The sequence below is a fragment of the Diaphorina citri genome, unplaced genomic scaffold (assembly GCF_000475195.1).
Source record: "Diaphorina citri unplaced genomic scaffold, Diaci psyllid genome assembly version 1.1 scaffold833, whole genome shotgun sequence".
Taxonomy (NCBI): Eukaryota; Metazoa; Arthropoda; class Insecta; order Hemiptera; family Psyllidae; genus Diaphorina; species Diaphorina citri.
In genome coordinates, this window is record NW_007378265.1 from 110,547 (window position 1) to 126,490 (window position 15,944).

General features: G+C 39.9%; 1 protein-coding gene across 1 annotated transcript in view; it reads left to right on the forward strand.

Moving 5' to 3' along the window:
- LOC103512392 (twitchin-like) overlaps positions 1 to 15,800 on the forward strand; it is a 100,214-nt gene extending 84,414 nt beyond the window's left edge. The window contains 32 exon segments of the mRNA XM_026825876.1: positions 62 to 343; positions 661 to 984; positions 1,130 to 1,324; positions 1,861 to 1,984; positions 2,107 to 2,120; positions 2,506 to 2,529; positions 2,667 to 2,942; positions 3,455 to 3,527; positions 3,530 to 3,660; positions 4,128 to 4,298; positions 4,832 to 4,966; positions 5,241 to 5,376; positions 5,775 to 5,941; positions 6,250 to 6,553; positions 6,555 to 6,695; positions 7,220 to 7,400; positions 7,553 to 7,562; positions 7,703 to 7,835; positions 8,165 to 8,345; positions 8,502 to 8,511; positions 9,019 to 9,141; positions 9,660 to 9,838; positions 10,137 to 10,334; positions 10,917 to 10,997; positions 12,354 to 12,600; positions 13,297 to 13,454; positions 13,694 to 13,931; positions 14,229 to 14,261; positions 14,292 to 14,298; positions 14,390 to 14,532; positions 15,034 to 15,321; positions 15,577 to 15,800. Coding sequence (XP_026681677.1) covers positions 62 to 343; positions 661 to 984; positions 1,130 to 1,324; positions 1,861 to 1,984; positions 2,107 to 2,120; positions 2,506 to 2,529; positions 2,667 to 2,942; positions 3,455 to 3,527; positions 3,530 to 3,660; positions 4,128 to 4,298; positions 4,832 to 4,966; positions 5,241 to 5,376; positions 5,775 to 5,941; positions 6,250 to 6,553; positions 6,555 to 6,695; positions 7,220 to 7,400; positions 7,553 to 7,562; positions 7,703 to 7,835; positions 8,165 to 8,345; positions 8,502 to 8,511; positions 9,019 to 9,141; positions 9,660 to 9,838; positions 10,137 to 10,334; positions 10,917 to 10,997; positions 12,354 to 12,600; positions 13,297 to 13,454; positions 13,694 to 13,931; positions 14,229 to 14,261; positions 14,292 to 14,298; positions 14,390 to 14,532; positions 15,034 to 15,321; positions 15,577 to 15,785 — 4,916 coding nt within the window. The 3' untranslated portion in view covers positions 15,786 to 15,800.
- Positions 15,801 to 15,944: the final 144 nt, after the last annotated feature.

Genomic DNA, 15,944 nt, shown 5'->3' on the forward strand with positions numbered 1-15,944 from the left:
TTAAACATGGATTTTTATTTCTTTAGAAGTTGTAATAATTTTATTAGCTTTTACTTCCCAGTGAAACCTTGGATCAACCGAGACAAACTCCAGAAGGTTATCGTTCGGGCCGGTCATGCGGTCAAGTTTGATGTCGACATCAAGGGTGAACCTCCTCCAACTGTGGTCTGGAGTAAGAACGGCACTCCGTTGGAAAATGACCTCAGCACGAAGATCGAGAATGAGGACTACAACACCAAGATTGCCATCACAGATACCACGAGGAAGAACACAGGAGAGTATAAGATTCGGGCAGAGAATATTAATGGATTTGATGAGGCTACGGTTGAAGTTGTCATTTTGGGTGAGTATAAAACTGGTTTGGTCAATGATTGTGAGATTGTGGTGGGAGGGGGAGGGAAGGAGAAGGAGATAGAGAGGAGTAATTTCTATAGAGTTCTTCCTTCTAGTGAAACCTGGAATGTCTTCTTCTTCATGTGCCTTCTCCATGTTGGAGGTTGGCAATCATCAATGTCAGGCGAACTTTATTATTGCAGGTCTGGAATATAAAATGACCTAACAGGCTATTCGTGAGTACCGTATCTATTCAAGACAACTAGAACATCTTATTTTATTGGTCCGATGTCGATCTAACAAGTTTCCACTTCTGAACTCTTACAGACAAACCCGGAGCACCAGAAGGTCCACTAGACGTAACCAACGTTCACAAGGACGGCTGTAAGCTGCAATGGAACAAACCCAAGGACGATGGAGGTCTTCCAATCAACGGATACATTGTTGAGAAGCAAGATGTGGCAACAGGACGCTGGTTGCCAGCTGGTTTCGTTGATGCCGGCAAAACTGAACATGACATTACTGGTTTGGAACCAGGTAAGTTTGAGATTAATTTATTATTCTTTTTAAACTATGATGAATACTATGGATACCACCTCAAGGGCGCTTCGAACAGTCTTTTTGCGAAAGTATTATCCTTGCTCAAATTTCGTCGGAAAAAAAAAAAAAAAAAAATGTGAAATGTCATTTTACCTATTCGTTTCGCGCTTATTGGTTAGGTTTATGTTAGACATCCTACGTATTGACCGTAGGCCGTACGGGCATTGGGCCCAAATACCGTAAAAAAAGCAATAAGGTCTATTCGTTTCCTTTGCCATCCTAGCTAAGAATCCATTCGATCCTCCAGCAGCTCCTGGACTTCCTGAGATTGTTGACTACGATGAGAACATGGTCGAGCTCAAATGGGAAATGCCCATCCGCGATGGTGGCGCTCCCATTACAGGTAAATTTTTAACGAGATTTTGTGTTCTATTATTTAGAACTATGAGAAGCCTTCACAGGTTTTACCTGACTTCTAAACTTCTTTTACTTAGTCCATTTGGTAAACCAACCTCATTGGTGTAGTGGTTAGCTCGGTGGACTTCGGATCTGGAGGTTGGTGGTTCGAGTTCAAGTCAAGTCATAAAATTTAGCGTAGTGCATTAAGCAGGGAACGACATTTGAATCGTTCCCAAGAAGAACGGCCTATGTGATTTTTGCTACTTTTCAGGAGAGACATTTTAATACGCTGATTCTTACAATTTATTTCACTACCTACTTATGTTATTTCTCTTTGGACTGATTTCTTACAAATATCGGAAATTTAGGAATATTTAGACCAGTCACTTTTGTGCGCTATCATATTTGTATTCCTTTTAAACATGGATTTTTATTTCTTTAGAAGTTGTAATAATTTTATTAGATTATTAGACAAAGTAGCTATTATTTATCAATTTATCACTCGTGTTGAGCGGATGTTATTTTTGTTTAATAAATAATTTGCTTTCAATGTTAATTATAAATCATTACTATTTTCCCCCCTTCTAGGTGAACCTGACAGACCAGGCAAGCCTATACCTAAGGACTGGAACAAGAACAGTGCTCTGCTGAAATGGACTGCACCAAAGTCCGACAATGGAGCTCCTATCACTTCTTACATTATTCCTTCTAGGTGAACCTGACAGACCAGGCAAGCCTGTACCTAAGGACTGGAACAAGAACAGTGCTCTGCTGAAATGGACTGCACCAAAGTCCGACAATGGAGCTCCTATCACTTCTTACATTATTGAGAAGAAAGATCAATACAGGTAAATAAAGTCCTATTTTACTTTAGTTATTTTTAGCACAGGACACTTACAAGTCCTAGGTTTTATCCCGACTCGGAGTTTCGTCTACTTCGTAGACATTTTCGTCTTCGTAGTTTGTACTTCGTAGACATTTCAAAAGATGTCTAAATTAAATAGATTAATTAATAGTGAGAAACAAAGTGCTGCTACTCATAGTACTTGTTCTGCGTGAAATCTCTTTTGCCTTTACAAAGGGACTAGATCTCTTTCGAGAAAACTTTTAGAGCATGCAGAATCCAAGTCATTTTTAATTCACTGGGTGGATGAACCTTCTTTGGAATCTATCGCGTCTATCGATCTACGAGTAAGTTCCTTAAATACAATTCTACAAACTTCCTATTTTCAGCTAAACCCGCCAAGCCCGAGGGTCCTCTGGAAGTGTCCAACATCCACAAGGACGGTTGTACACTAAAGTGGAACAAGCCCAAGGACGACGGCGGTGAACCACTGGAAGGCTATCTGGTTGAGAAGTACGATCCAGAGACCGGGGTTTGGATCCTGAGGGTCCTCTGGAAGTGTCCAACATCCACAAGGACGGTTGTACACTGAAGTGGAACAAGCCCAAGGACGACGGCGGTGAACCACTGGAAGGCTATCTGGTTGAGAAGTACGATCCAGAGACCGGGGTTTGGATCCCGGTGGGCAAAACCCGTGAGCCTGAAATGGACGTGACTGGTTTGACGCCTGGACATGAGTACAAGTTCCGAGTGAAGGCACTCAACAAGGAGGGAGAGTCGGAACCTCTGGAAACCTTCTCCAGTATTATTGCCAGAGATCCTTACAGTAAGTATACCTCCGTCAGTTCCTTAGACAGTCACAAAAGATCTAACCAGGTTGCAGTGACATAGGGCGTTTATTATAGCCGATGGCCCTACTTAAACCAATACACGTTCCTTGGACACTTTTAAGTTTGCTCTCATGGACACGGAAAGTAACTATAAAGCCCTTATAGAGCTCTGACCTATGGAGCAAACCAAATACCTCCGTCAGTTCCTTAGACAGTCACAAAAGATCTAACCAGGTCGCAGTGACATAGGGCGTTTATTATAGCGGATGGCCCTACTTAAACCAATACTAGTTCCTTGGACACTTTTAAGTTTGCTCTCATGGACACGGAAAGTAACTATAAAGCCCTTATAGAGCTCTGACCTATGGAGCAAACCAATCCTAGTCGCAACATTCCTGGGACTCAAAACCAACCACGATTTAAGTTAACCTCCGCGTCCCCTCAAAACCAACCACACCCTATTATTTTATCCCCAAGTGTAACTTGTCTTATATTCTTCCTTTCCCAGGTGTCCCGAATCCTCCCGGTGCTCCTGAGCCTGTGGACTGGAGTCAAAGCCATGTGGATCTGGTATGGTCCGCAAGGTTCAACATTTGGACTACAATACCAAGCTGGGCGTTAGAATGGCGCAGAGAGCTGATGCTGGATTCTACACGGTCACTGCTGAGAACATCAACGGAAAAGACTCCGTGGAAGTTGAAGTCATTGTTCTTGGTAAGAAAAAGATATTTTGTGAAGAGTAAAGAAAGGTGTTTGATTCCAAACTGCTGTCGTGGTATGAATGCTTTTAATGTGGTAATTGAAGACCACCAAATCTAAAATGCCTGTAACTGAAAAACTTTGATAATTCTGTGGTAATTGAAGACCACCAAATCTAAAATGCCTGTAACTGAAAAACTTTGATAATTCTATTTTATCAATGATATATTAAGCTGCATGTACACATTCATAGTCGACTCCGTCGATCGACGAGGTGAATTTATGCTGTCGAGGCAGTGTATGGTTTCAGTCGATGTCGATCGACTATGTTTGGACACACCTTAAGACCTTATTTAGATTGTGGGGTAACAGGACTTTCCAGTCTCATCCAATTAGTATAAATGAGGTATCTTCTATTCTATTCTAGCATAAGAGGTCCTCTTTTATTAAAGTTTGACTCTCAACTTGTTTTCTGTCTCCAGACAAGCCCAGTCCACCAGGAGGGCCACTCAAAGTGTCCAACGTCCACGCTGAAGGTGTCACTCTGGACTGGAAGGTACCTGACGATGATGGAGGACAACCTATTGAGAAATATGTTGTGGACAAAATGGACGAAGCCACTGGCAGATGGACACCAGCTGGCGAGACTGAAGGTGAGTTTTATTTTCTACTATCAGGTTGCCCGTGCTTTTCCCGGAAAATTGATCATAACTCAATATCGGTTTAGACTTCTGCAAAAGTCCTCTCTTATTGCATATCTAGTGCCTTATTGCACAATCCTCTATTATTAGACAGCACATGTAAATTTATTCTGTACCAAATACATAAGACATTGTTTAGACTGCGAAAATGAGTAAAGGGACTTTTCAGTCTCATTCGCGGGAAAATTGATCATAACTCAAGATCGGTTTAGACTTCTGCAAAAGTCCTCTCTTATTGCATATCTAGTGCCTTATTGCACAATCCTCTATTATTGGACAGCACATGTAAATTTATTCTGTACCAAATACATAAGACATTGTTTAGACTGCGAAAATGAGTAAAGGGACTTTTCAGTCTCATTCCGGCAGTATAAACAGGGTTTATTCTCCTATTCTATCTAGAACAAATGTCCGGTTCTGGGGTTTTAGAAATGAATCGATCAGTGTGTAAATGACTGAATGGATTTCATTTTATTTCATTTCAGGTCCTGTAACTGGTTTGGAGGTTGAGGGACTGATCCCCAACCACAAGTACAAGTTCAGAGTACGTGCTGTGAACAAGCAAGGCAAATCTGAACCACTGACAACAACGGCTTCCATTGAAGCTAAAAATCCATTTAGTAAGTCCTTTATCATTTTGAAAATAAATTTTAATAGAAATTGTTTTCTACAATTTCAAATTATCTTTACGGTTAGAACCCCAAGTATAAGTTCAAAGAGGAAAGGTATCCTTTCGAGATCTATTTTGTGGCTAGCACATTGCCTATTCTATAAAAAGATACGCAAAACAACGTCAAGTACAAAATGGTGTGGAAAACCATATTGACTCTTCTCCAAAATTTCTAAATCTATTCCTGGCGCAAGTCCCATAATTTATTGATCTCTCTTTTTCAGACCAACCCGGAAAACCAGGCACGCCTGAAATCAAGGACTTCGACACCGACTTTGTTGAGCTCGCATGGACTCCTCCAGAACAAAATGGCGGATCTCCTATCGTTGGTTACATTATCGAGAAGAAAGAGAAGTACAGGTATGCAAATCTTCCGTCTACGTTAGTTGGGATAAGGGTCGTTTCTGAGCTCACTCTTTCGTTCCCCATGATGGTTTGTAATAGACATGAATGACCATATCCTTTGTAGCTTCGTATAAGCTCAACCCATCCTTTAGGGCTGCCCCTACACCTAAGCATTAAAGTGGGCCTTTTGTGTACCGATTCTTAATACGGTCATTGATGAGGGAATAGGACAGTTGTATTTTCCTTTTGGAAAACAACCGATTTTGATAGCGCGCCATTTTGGATCACACCAAAAGAAGGGCAATGAGCTTCGAAAGAGGGGAAATTTCGAAAGGAAAATAGATCTAGTGTAGTTATTTAAATAAAGCCGTTTTAATTCTCTTACGTTTAATCCACAACCTCTTTACTTTCAGTCCTATCTGGGAGAAGTGTGCCCAAACTGAGGGTGACACCCCCAAGGGTAAAGTTCTGGACCTGATTGAAGGCAATCAGTATGAGTTCAGAGTTCTGGCTGTCAACAAGGGAGGCCCAGGGGAACCCAGTGATCCAACTGCTCCACATATTGCTAGAGCCAAGAAAGGTAAGTGTTACCATCTAGTAGGCACACTTTTAAAAGATTCTATTTACGAACAGTTGAAACGATCTGGTTTATTTGACCAATTTCAGTGCTTCCTTTTCTTCGCTTTTTCCGTGTTCAGACGGGGTCGGCGTTTTTCGTCAGCATCTCAATTAGCCCTGGGGTGATTGCTTTGGGCTGACATTTGGTTGTGGCTGTGGCTACACTGTTCCATTTTCAGTACTGTAGTGGTGTAAATACAAGCGTGATTTTATTAGCCTACTATAGACTTGACCAAGTTTTTCAATATTTCTTCTTCGTTTCCTTTTCAGTCTCGCCCTACATCAATCGTGATCAACTGTCTGACATCAAGGTCCGCGCTGGAAGCAACTTCGAGTTCGACATCAATGTTATTGGCGAGCCTATTCCCACCAAGGAATGGTTGTGCAATGATATCACAATTATAAGCAAGGATCGGTTCAAGATTGTCAATGATGACAAGTCGACCAAACTGAAAGTGTTCGACTCGAAGAGAGGAGACAGCGGAATTTACACTTTGGCTGTGAAGAACTCTTGGGGAACTGACAAGGGAACTGCTAAAGTTACTGTGCTAGGTAAGGATTTTGTTTTAACTCCGTACACAAAATGACATCCATAAGGAAGGATGCAGTCTGAAATGGAACCCGCCTGAGGATGATGGTGGTGCCCCCATCGAGTATTACATGGTGGAGAAGATGGAGACTGATACAGGTAAGGTCCTGATCAAATGGATTAGGACGTGGTGACTGAAACAAGCAGGGGGGGATTTAAGGAATGTAAATTGTGTTAAGCATAAATGCTTGTTCCAAATGTCGTTCTCCAATGAATACACCTAGCTAAATTTTATAACTTCACTTGGAAATCGACCCGTTGAATAAATGGAACGACACAGGATATGTATGTATGAAGCCTACATATCCGTGGGTATTAAAAGATTGTCTTATCGCAAATGACCATGCTTACACTTTCTGTTAACATCCTTACTTTGAAATTTTCTTGTTCCTCCTTGCCTTTTCCTGTGTTCAGACGGGGTCGGCGTTTTTTGTCAGCCTCTCAAAGTCAGCCCAAAGCAATCACTCTAGGTCTGATTGCTTTGGGCTGACATTTGGTTTTGGTTACAAATTTTACGATTGGATGACCTTCCCAATTTCTTCAACAAGTCAAATTTCAGCTGATATCCTCCCTATTTTAAGCTGGTCTACTCAATGTTCAAGGTCCAGACCAGTTACCATGTATTTAAATAATTCCATTATTTTCCCCCAGGAATGACAAACGTGTGACCATTGATAATGTCGACTACTTCACCAAGATTACCATCAGACCTCTGCAAAGATCTGACACTGCCCAATACACTGTCACTGCCACGAATTCCCAAGGCAAAGACCAAGTGTTCATTGAGGTTGTGGTTACGGATAAGCCTTCTGCTCCCGAAGGACCCATTCAGGTAAGAGGGATTTTCCAGAATATAAAATTCCCGTTTCACCAGAATATAAGATTTCCATTTTAAAAGTGTTTACAATCAATTGTCTATTTTACAATTGAAGGGTTTGACGCAAAAACTAAGCCTATAAGTCGTTTTTGCCTCAAACCCCGCAGTTTATGACTGGTAAGAAAACAGATTATCGGAATACATATTAGACAATTTGAGGAAGGTGGATTTGACAGATTTCCTTCTATTTTATTTTCCAATAATGTATCAATTCCTTTTTGATTCTAAATCAATCCTATTTTGATTCCATTTTCCAGTGGCTCCTCACATTGACAGACGTCACTTGGGAGATATCAAACTATCTGCAGGAACTACACTCAAGTTTGATGCCAATATCATTGGAGAGCCAGTACCTCATGTGGACTGGAGAGCTGGAGGAAATCCTCTCAAGTAAGAGTATTTACAATTTATGAGGGGTTTTATCCTGTTGGGAATTATTATTAACCTTATTCTGTTAGGCATTATTTTTCGACTTTAAGTTGTTTTGTTCAATTTAAATAATATCCTAGTCAGCGGTCATAGGAACCCTACTTGGTTCTTCCCACTTAGAAGAAGTGTTTTGTGTAATATAGTTTCATACGTCTAAATATAACCAAGAAGTGATTAATTTACCACTGAGGCCTCAATATCCATAGGTATTCAAAGACCGTGTTTTTGCCAATAAATAAGCTAACACTTCCTATTAACATATCTTGAAATAAATTCCCTATTTCCCTCAGGAATGACAAACGTGTGACCATTGATAATGTCGACTACTTCACCAAGATTACCATCAGACCTCTGCAAAGATCTGACACTGCCCAATACACTGTCACTGCCACGAATTCCCAAGGCAAAGACCAAGTGTTCATTGAGGTTGTGGTTACGGATAAGCCTTCTGCTCCCGAAGGACCCATTCAGGTAAGAGGGATTTTCCAGAATATAAAATTCCCGTTTCACCAGAATATAAGATTTCCATTTTAAAAGTGTTTACAATCAATTTATTGTCTATTTTACAATTGAAGGGTTTGACGCAAAAACTAAGCCTATAAGTCGTTTTTGCCTCAAACCCCGCAGTTTATGACTGGTAATCATAAGATTCATTAACCGTTGAAATTTTATGTAGTGGTCGAATACCTATCAAGAAAAGAATCTATTCTTACCTTGTCGATTTTTTTCCTTTACTGTGGGCCGGAATCCAAAAATTTGGAGTATCCCCCCCCCCCCCCCCCCCACTACAACCACCGAAAATCCTTCCCAAAACTCGAGCATTTTTATATTTCTTGGAAACTTAGACTGTTATTTTATGGAAACTTAGATAGCTGAAATCATTAAATATTCGAGGTAAAACGGTCCCTTGGAACCTTAAATAGTTATTTCTATTAATTATATTGTCACTAGAGCTACCCAACTGGCCTTCGATCTAAGAACGATAATAATTAATCAAATTCGGTCTGCTAAAAAGGTCGTCTTCGGGTTACCAAGATTGTTTGTGTTTTCAACGATGGTCATTTGAAATAGAACCACAGCGTTATTGACATCATTGTATTTCAAATCAAATAAATCATAATCAAATCTTGTTTTATTTCCACAGATTTGGATGTCACTGGTCTAACGCCAGACAAGGAATACAAGTTCCGAGTAACTGCTGTGAATGCTGAAGGCGAGTCTGATCCATTGAGCATGGACCACTCTGTGCTCATTAAGAATCCATTCGGTAAGTTCTTGCTGAAACTTTTGAAGTCCAAAAGACTTTGAGAAGTTCTTGCTGAAGCCTTCTAAAATTTTGTTCCATTATGTTATTCAATGCTGAAGGCGAGTCTGATCCATTGAGCATGGACCACTCTGTGCTCATTAAGAATCCATTTGGTAAGTTCTTGCTGAAACTTTTGAAGTCCAAAAGACTTTGAGAAGTTCTTGCTGAAGCCTTCTAAAATTTTGTTCCATTATGTTATTAAACCTATAAAATATATGAGACATTCTTTAGACTGCTGGGGTAAAGGGACCTTTTATTCTCATTCGAGCTGGATAAACAAGGTGTCTTCTATTCTTTTCTATTCTAATTTCAACAATTTTTCGTTTTCAGACGAGCCCGGCAAACCTACTGACTTGGAGGCTACTGATTGGGTTCTTTAGACTGCTGGGGTAAAGGGACCTTTTATTCTCATTCGAGCTGGATAAACAAGGCGTCTTCTATTCTTTTCTATTCTAATTTCAACAATTTTTCGTTTTCAGACGAGCCCGGCAAACCTACTGACTTGGAGGCTACTGATTGGGATAAGGATCATGTAGACCTACAATGGACACCTCCTATCTCCGATGGAGGATCGCCCATCACTGGATATGTTGTGGAAATGAAGGACAAGACTGGAAACTGGGAAAAGGCTGTGGTTGTACCCGCTGGCGAAACCTCGGTAAGATAGTCTTACTTACTGTCGAGGTCTGACAGGCCACAAGGGCCAAAAACCTCCATGTACCAGCATTCTCCAGAGTTCTCGGCGAATTCAATCCTTACTTACTCACTCATACTTGGCAGTCACCATTTCTGAACAGAGGCTCTCTCTCTGTTCTTTTCCATTTTGAATTTTAGTATCTTGTAAGTTTGCTTTGGTATAACCATTCACAACTAAAGGATTTTCAGCTTCACACGTTCCGATTTTCTTCGAGATTTTGGGGCACAAACAGATCATCATTTCTCTGTTTTCATTTTAGTGCACTGTGCCCGGTTTGATTGAGGGCGAAACCTACCAGTTCCAAGTGCGAGCAGTGAATGCTGCCGGCCCTGGTGAAGCCAGCAAACCTACAGCTCCTATTGTTGCCAAACCTAAGAATCTTGCTCCTCGCATTGACAGAAGCACGCTCAATGATGTTAAGATCAAGGCTGGACAAAGCTTCAGCTTTGATGTTAAGGTACGTTTCTTTGGATATTTCAAGGAATAGGAATTTCGAGAACTATCATACACAAAAAGCCCACTTCGAGCCTTAGGTGTAAGGGCAAACAGCACTAAAGGATGGGTTAAGCTTTCTGAACCATTTCTGAACCATGGGTTAAGCTCCTACGAATCTACGAAAATTTCAAGAAAGTTAAGGAGTCACTGAGTCAGGTACCTATTGCGAGTTAAATGAGAAACAAATATTGCAAGATATACACAAAAAGCCCACTTCGAGCCTTAGGTGTAGGGGCAAACAGCACTAAAGGATGGGTTAAGCTTCTACGAATCTACGAAAATTTCAAGAAAGTTAAGGAGTCACTGAGTCAGGTACCTATTGCGAGTTAAATGAGAAACAAATATTGCAAGAAGTTGATGTTCCAAGATCTATCAAACACACTAGGTGCTAGAGGTAGAGTGATTCTCTGAATTAAAATGACTGAAAACCTCACTCAGTTAGATGTGTAATATCAATTTTGTCTGGTTGCTCCTCTCTTGAGAACAGTGTGCACTTATGAGTGCGACCTTTATTATTAAATTATTATTTGACGTATATTCCCAGGTCATCGGAGAGCCTATGCCCGTCACCAAATGGTTCTCTGGAATCAAGGAGTTGCGTGGCTTGGATCACATCAAGGTTCAATAAATATGTACAAACATTACAAAAATTTAGGATATGAAAGAAGCCTAGATATTATTTCTGGGCAACCAAACGGTTTAAACCCCCAATCCTTCCAACAACGTGCACCGAGAAATAGGTATCATACCTATCTCTTTGAAAAATTAAGGGCCTTCGAAAGATGTACAAACATTTAAAAAATTGAGGATATGAAAGAAGCCTAGATATTATTTCTGGGCGACCAAACGGTTTAAACCCCCAATCCTTCCAACAACGTGCACCGAGAAATAGGTATCATACCTATCTCTTTGAAAAATTAAGGGCGTTCCTTACTTCAATTTCGAAGAACATTAAGGATCTTCTGCAGAGTTGTATCCTGTGACGATATTAAATCGGGGTCTCTACAAAAAATCTTCATCCTTCTTTCAGATGGTCCATCAATGGTCAAGTGTGCCAAATTGGAGGTCGCGCTGACGTGCAAACCACCAAGAGTGAAACTGTCCTGGATATTCCATTCTGTTCAAGAAGTGACACCGGACACTATTCTCTCACTTTGGAAAACAACCTGGGAACTGCCACTGCCTCTGCCCACGTCACTGTAATAGGTAAATAGATAGCGAGGACTTTTTCTCCAGTTGATTAATGTCCGGTCTTACCACAGAGAGTTTTCAGTTAAACCAGAGTTTAAGAAATACTGGCCTGTGTAAATCAAATGGGTGACGTCAAAGAAAACCCTTGACACTGTGTTAACTCCTCAGGAGCTGTATAACGAATACTCCTCAGATCTGGACTTTGTCGACCCACTCGGCCTTTTCAAGGAGAGGTTGAGGGGCCTTGTGGGAAACCTTGATTAATGCCCGAGCACAGATAGTTTTCAGTTAATCCAGAGTTTAAGAAATACTGGCTTGTGTAAATCAAATGGGTGACGTCAGAGGAAACCCTTGACACTGTGTTAACTCTCAGTGGTAAGATCGTCTATAATTAAAGTTGAAGTGGAATAGATGACGAGTTACCGAAATATTTAAAAATGTAAAAATAATACTACTATAATATGAATTTATCTAGTTCTTTTACTAAGGATAGTCGGAATTTTTAATGTGCTGCTAGCTCAAAAGGAATGTACGAAGGGCTTTTTGCTGTAAAACGAAAGGAAGTTACTTTAATCCTTATGATTTGCCTGAACATGACTAAAATACATTCCTCTTTTTCCAGACAAACATCCTTTTCTTGAATACGCGTTGTGTACATTTGCAGGATCTTTTTCGAAAAGTAACTTTTTGAAAAATTCAGTCTACGAAGGTTTTAAGAGAGAATTGATTTTTCAAGTTCTTTTTTTCGTAGAGCAAGGGATGTTTTTATATGGTCTAGCTTTTTTTTAAGGACTGTATACTGTATCGAACGCCAATAATGTATGTAGTAATGACAATAAAACGAGTTAACTTAACTGGGAATTTTTTGAGCGATTTTCTAAAGAGTACCGTTTTGTTTTGTCCACAGGGTACTGAATTCACTGACAACAATGTTCACGAAGGCAAGGCATACGAGTACCGTGTTAGTGCAGTTAACGCTGCCGGCACAGGTAGAGCCAGTGATGCTTCTGATGTTATCATTGCCAGAACCATGAAAGGTAAGAATATCAAGTAATGTAAACTCTAAATATCTATAATTTTCAACAAAGTCTGAGATATGCCCATTGTTCAACAACCACTACAAGGATTGATTCGAGACCATGTTGTGTACCCCTGTTTGAGTTAGGACTATGATAATAGATAATTTTATATAATGGCTTACCTTATTTTATAGTTGACTAGGGTTCTTAGTTGGGGATTATTATTTACACCGACTCGAGTTTCGCCTCACTCGTAGGCTTTTTCAAGATGACTGTGTTTGGTTTGTTGTTGTTTGCGTAGGTGTTGGGCTTTGTTATGTTATAAATAAGGAATGCTTCCCAATCAAGGAACTGAAACTAAGATGTTGTCTAAAAACAAATTATAACTTAATCGCATCTACTCATGAACTGTAACTTTGTAAACCCCAGTTCAATACTTCTGATTCGAATAAGCATTCGTACTAGACTACTAGGTACATCCAATTCAACTTAATAAAGTTATAAATAAGGAATGCTTCCCAATCAAGGAACTGAAACTAAGATGTTGTCTAAAAACAAATTATAACATATAACTGAATCGCTCTACTCATGAACAGTAACTTTGTAAACCCCAGTTCAATACTTCTGATTCGAATAAGCATTCGTACTAGACTACTAGGTACATCCAATTCAACTTAATAAAGACTAAACTATCATGTTATTTTTGATTCACAGAAAAACCAAAGATTTCCCTGGATGCTCTCATTGGAAAACGTATCAAAGTCAGAGAGGGAGAGCCCATTAATATTAACATTCAAATTTCTGGAGCTCCCACGCCAACCATTACCTGGTACTATGAAGGAAAGCGATTCCTGCCTTCTAGCCGATCACATGTGAGTTTTAATTCCTTGCTGTCGATATATTTCCCATTATTAACTTTAATGTTCATTGAGCCCAAATTACTTTTTAATACGAAAATAACTTATTTGGTTAGAGGCGGAGAGGATCATTTTCTGAAGCTGAGAAGAAAAGTGAGCTGCTTTCAACAATTCTTCCAACTTTTTCAGTTTGTTGTGATTTATGGTTTGCTTCTAAAGCCAACAATATTATAATCTTTCTTGTTCCTCTTCAGGAGTTCGTCACCAGTACCACTGCGTCTCTCAACATCAAGAACTCTGTCCGCAAGGATTCTGGCATTTACAAGATCGAAGCTAAAAACGATTACGGCATTGACATGGCTGATATTGAAGTGGTTGTGGTGAGCAAACCTGGACCTCCCACAGGACCTATTGACTACACTACGGTCACACCAGAAAGCGTGTCCATGTCATGGAAACCTCCTGTGGATGATGGAGGCACTCCTATCACAGGTAAACAACTATTCATTTGAGACTACTTTCCTAATTCCTTTGTTCATCAATACAACACCTTCACTAAAGCCAGCCTGGTTAGGATTTCGCTGCTCTGATCCTTATTAAGAGTCCCGCAGCAAGACACTGATCTGCTTCCTGTTTGAAGTCCCCCAACCAGACCCTATATCGTCGATAACAGCTAGAGAGAGGAGAGAGGCTCATAGACTGAAACTAAGTGATCACTTTCCAACTCTTTAGTATCCTGACCTATAAAAGAATCAAAACTTAACATCCGCATTCCGCATATAATTCCAGGTTACATCATCGAAATGGCCGAATACGATCTATGTAAATCATGACGATACAAAATATCGATAGCTATTAGGTCACAGGGTTTCTTCAAATACGTTTACCTATATTAATCTGATCTCATCTTGTAAATAAATCTGTACATAATTGCTTTGTATAATGTAAAGGCTTCTACTTATGTTTATTCCCAACAGAGTGACAAGTCTAATAGAAAATCACGAGTATGAGTTTAGGGTTTGCGCAGTGAACGCTGCCGGACAAGGACCCTGGAGTTCTTCCTCTGATATCATCATGTGCTGTGCTCCCCCTTGTAAGTATCAAGTAGCTTGGTTTAATAGTTCATAGTAAAGTGGAGTGGATCAAATGGATGCTGAAACTGAATGTCATTAAAAACGGCCGAAAATAGCAGAAAAACATTATTAAAAACATTGGAATGCCAAATTACTTCTTGAGTACAATATGCCTGGGTTATATTCCTGGTCAAAGATATGCTGACAAATCTGCCAATAACCAACATAGGGTCAGGTGAATGTCATGAAAAACGGCCGAAAATAGCAGAAAAACAGTATTGAAAACATTGGAATGGCAAATTACTTCTTGAGTACAATATGCCTGGGTTATATTCCTGGTCAAAGATATGCTGACAAATCTGCCAATAACCAACATAGGGTCAGAGGTTACTTTCAATTAAAAAAAGAGTGATGTGGCTTTTAGAATAAACCAACTCCAGAAGAGTCTCTTTTGGGATTCGACCATTATTGGAATCGAAATATCTAGTCAAGAAAACTGAATATACTTTTCCGTTTTTCAGGCGCACCCAAGATCACAAGTGACTTGAGTATCAGAGACATGACAGTATTGGCAGGAGAAGAATTCACCATCACAGTGCCGTTCAGTGGAAGACCTAAACCAACTCCGATTTGGACTGTCAATGGCGATGAAGTATCACCCGATGGCAGGATCAAGTTCGAAACGTCTGAGAATCAAACCATCTATAGAAACAAGAGTGCGAAGAGAGCCACAGATTCTGGAAGCTACACGATTCAGTTGGTCAATACGGTGGGATCAGACTCTGCATCGTGCAAGGTCTATGTTGTAGGTAAGTAAATGTTATCAAACTGATCAAAAACCATGTGATTGAGCTGAACAAAACTTGAAATTGAAGCTGAATATTCCCTATGACATGAATCCAAGCTAGAAACTATTTCGAAAAGTAAAAGAATTAAGAAATCACCGAAAATGGTATCAAACTAATAAACACAAATGACAAATGTCTTTTCACAGAACAAAAAGTTTTAATTTTACCTCCTCCCTGTTTAAGAATTCCACTAACAATTTCTTCATATCATTCCAGACAAACCATCACCACCTCAAGGACCTCTGGATGTATCTGACATTACTCCCGAGAGTTGTTCTCTGTCCTGGAAACCACCTCTGGATGATGGAGGTTCTCCCATTACCAACTATGTTGTGGAGAAATACGAATCTGCTACTGGCGTGAGTGATTTATTTATATCCAAATCAGAAGTCAAAACTGGGTCATTGATGACCTCAAAAACATAATATGTGATAAAGGTGTGGCCATGGTAGGGCATTTCCTACGAAGGTCAAAACATATATTTTCACTGAAAATTTGACTTAAAGCATACTTTCTTTACCTTTTGGTCATTAATTTGTGATTTTTTTCGTTTCTGGATATGTCACTATTTGTTTTATTTTATT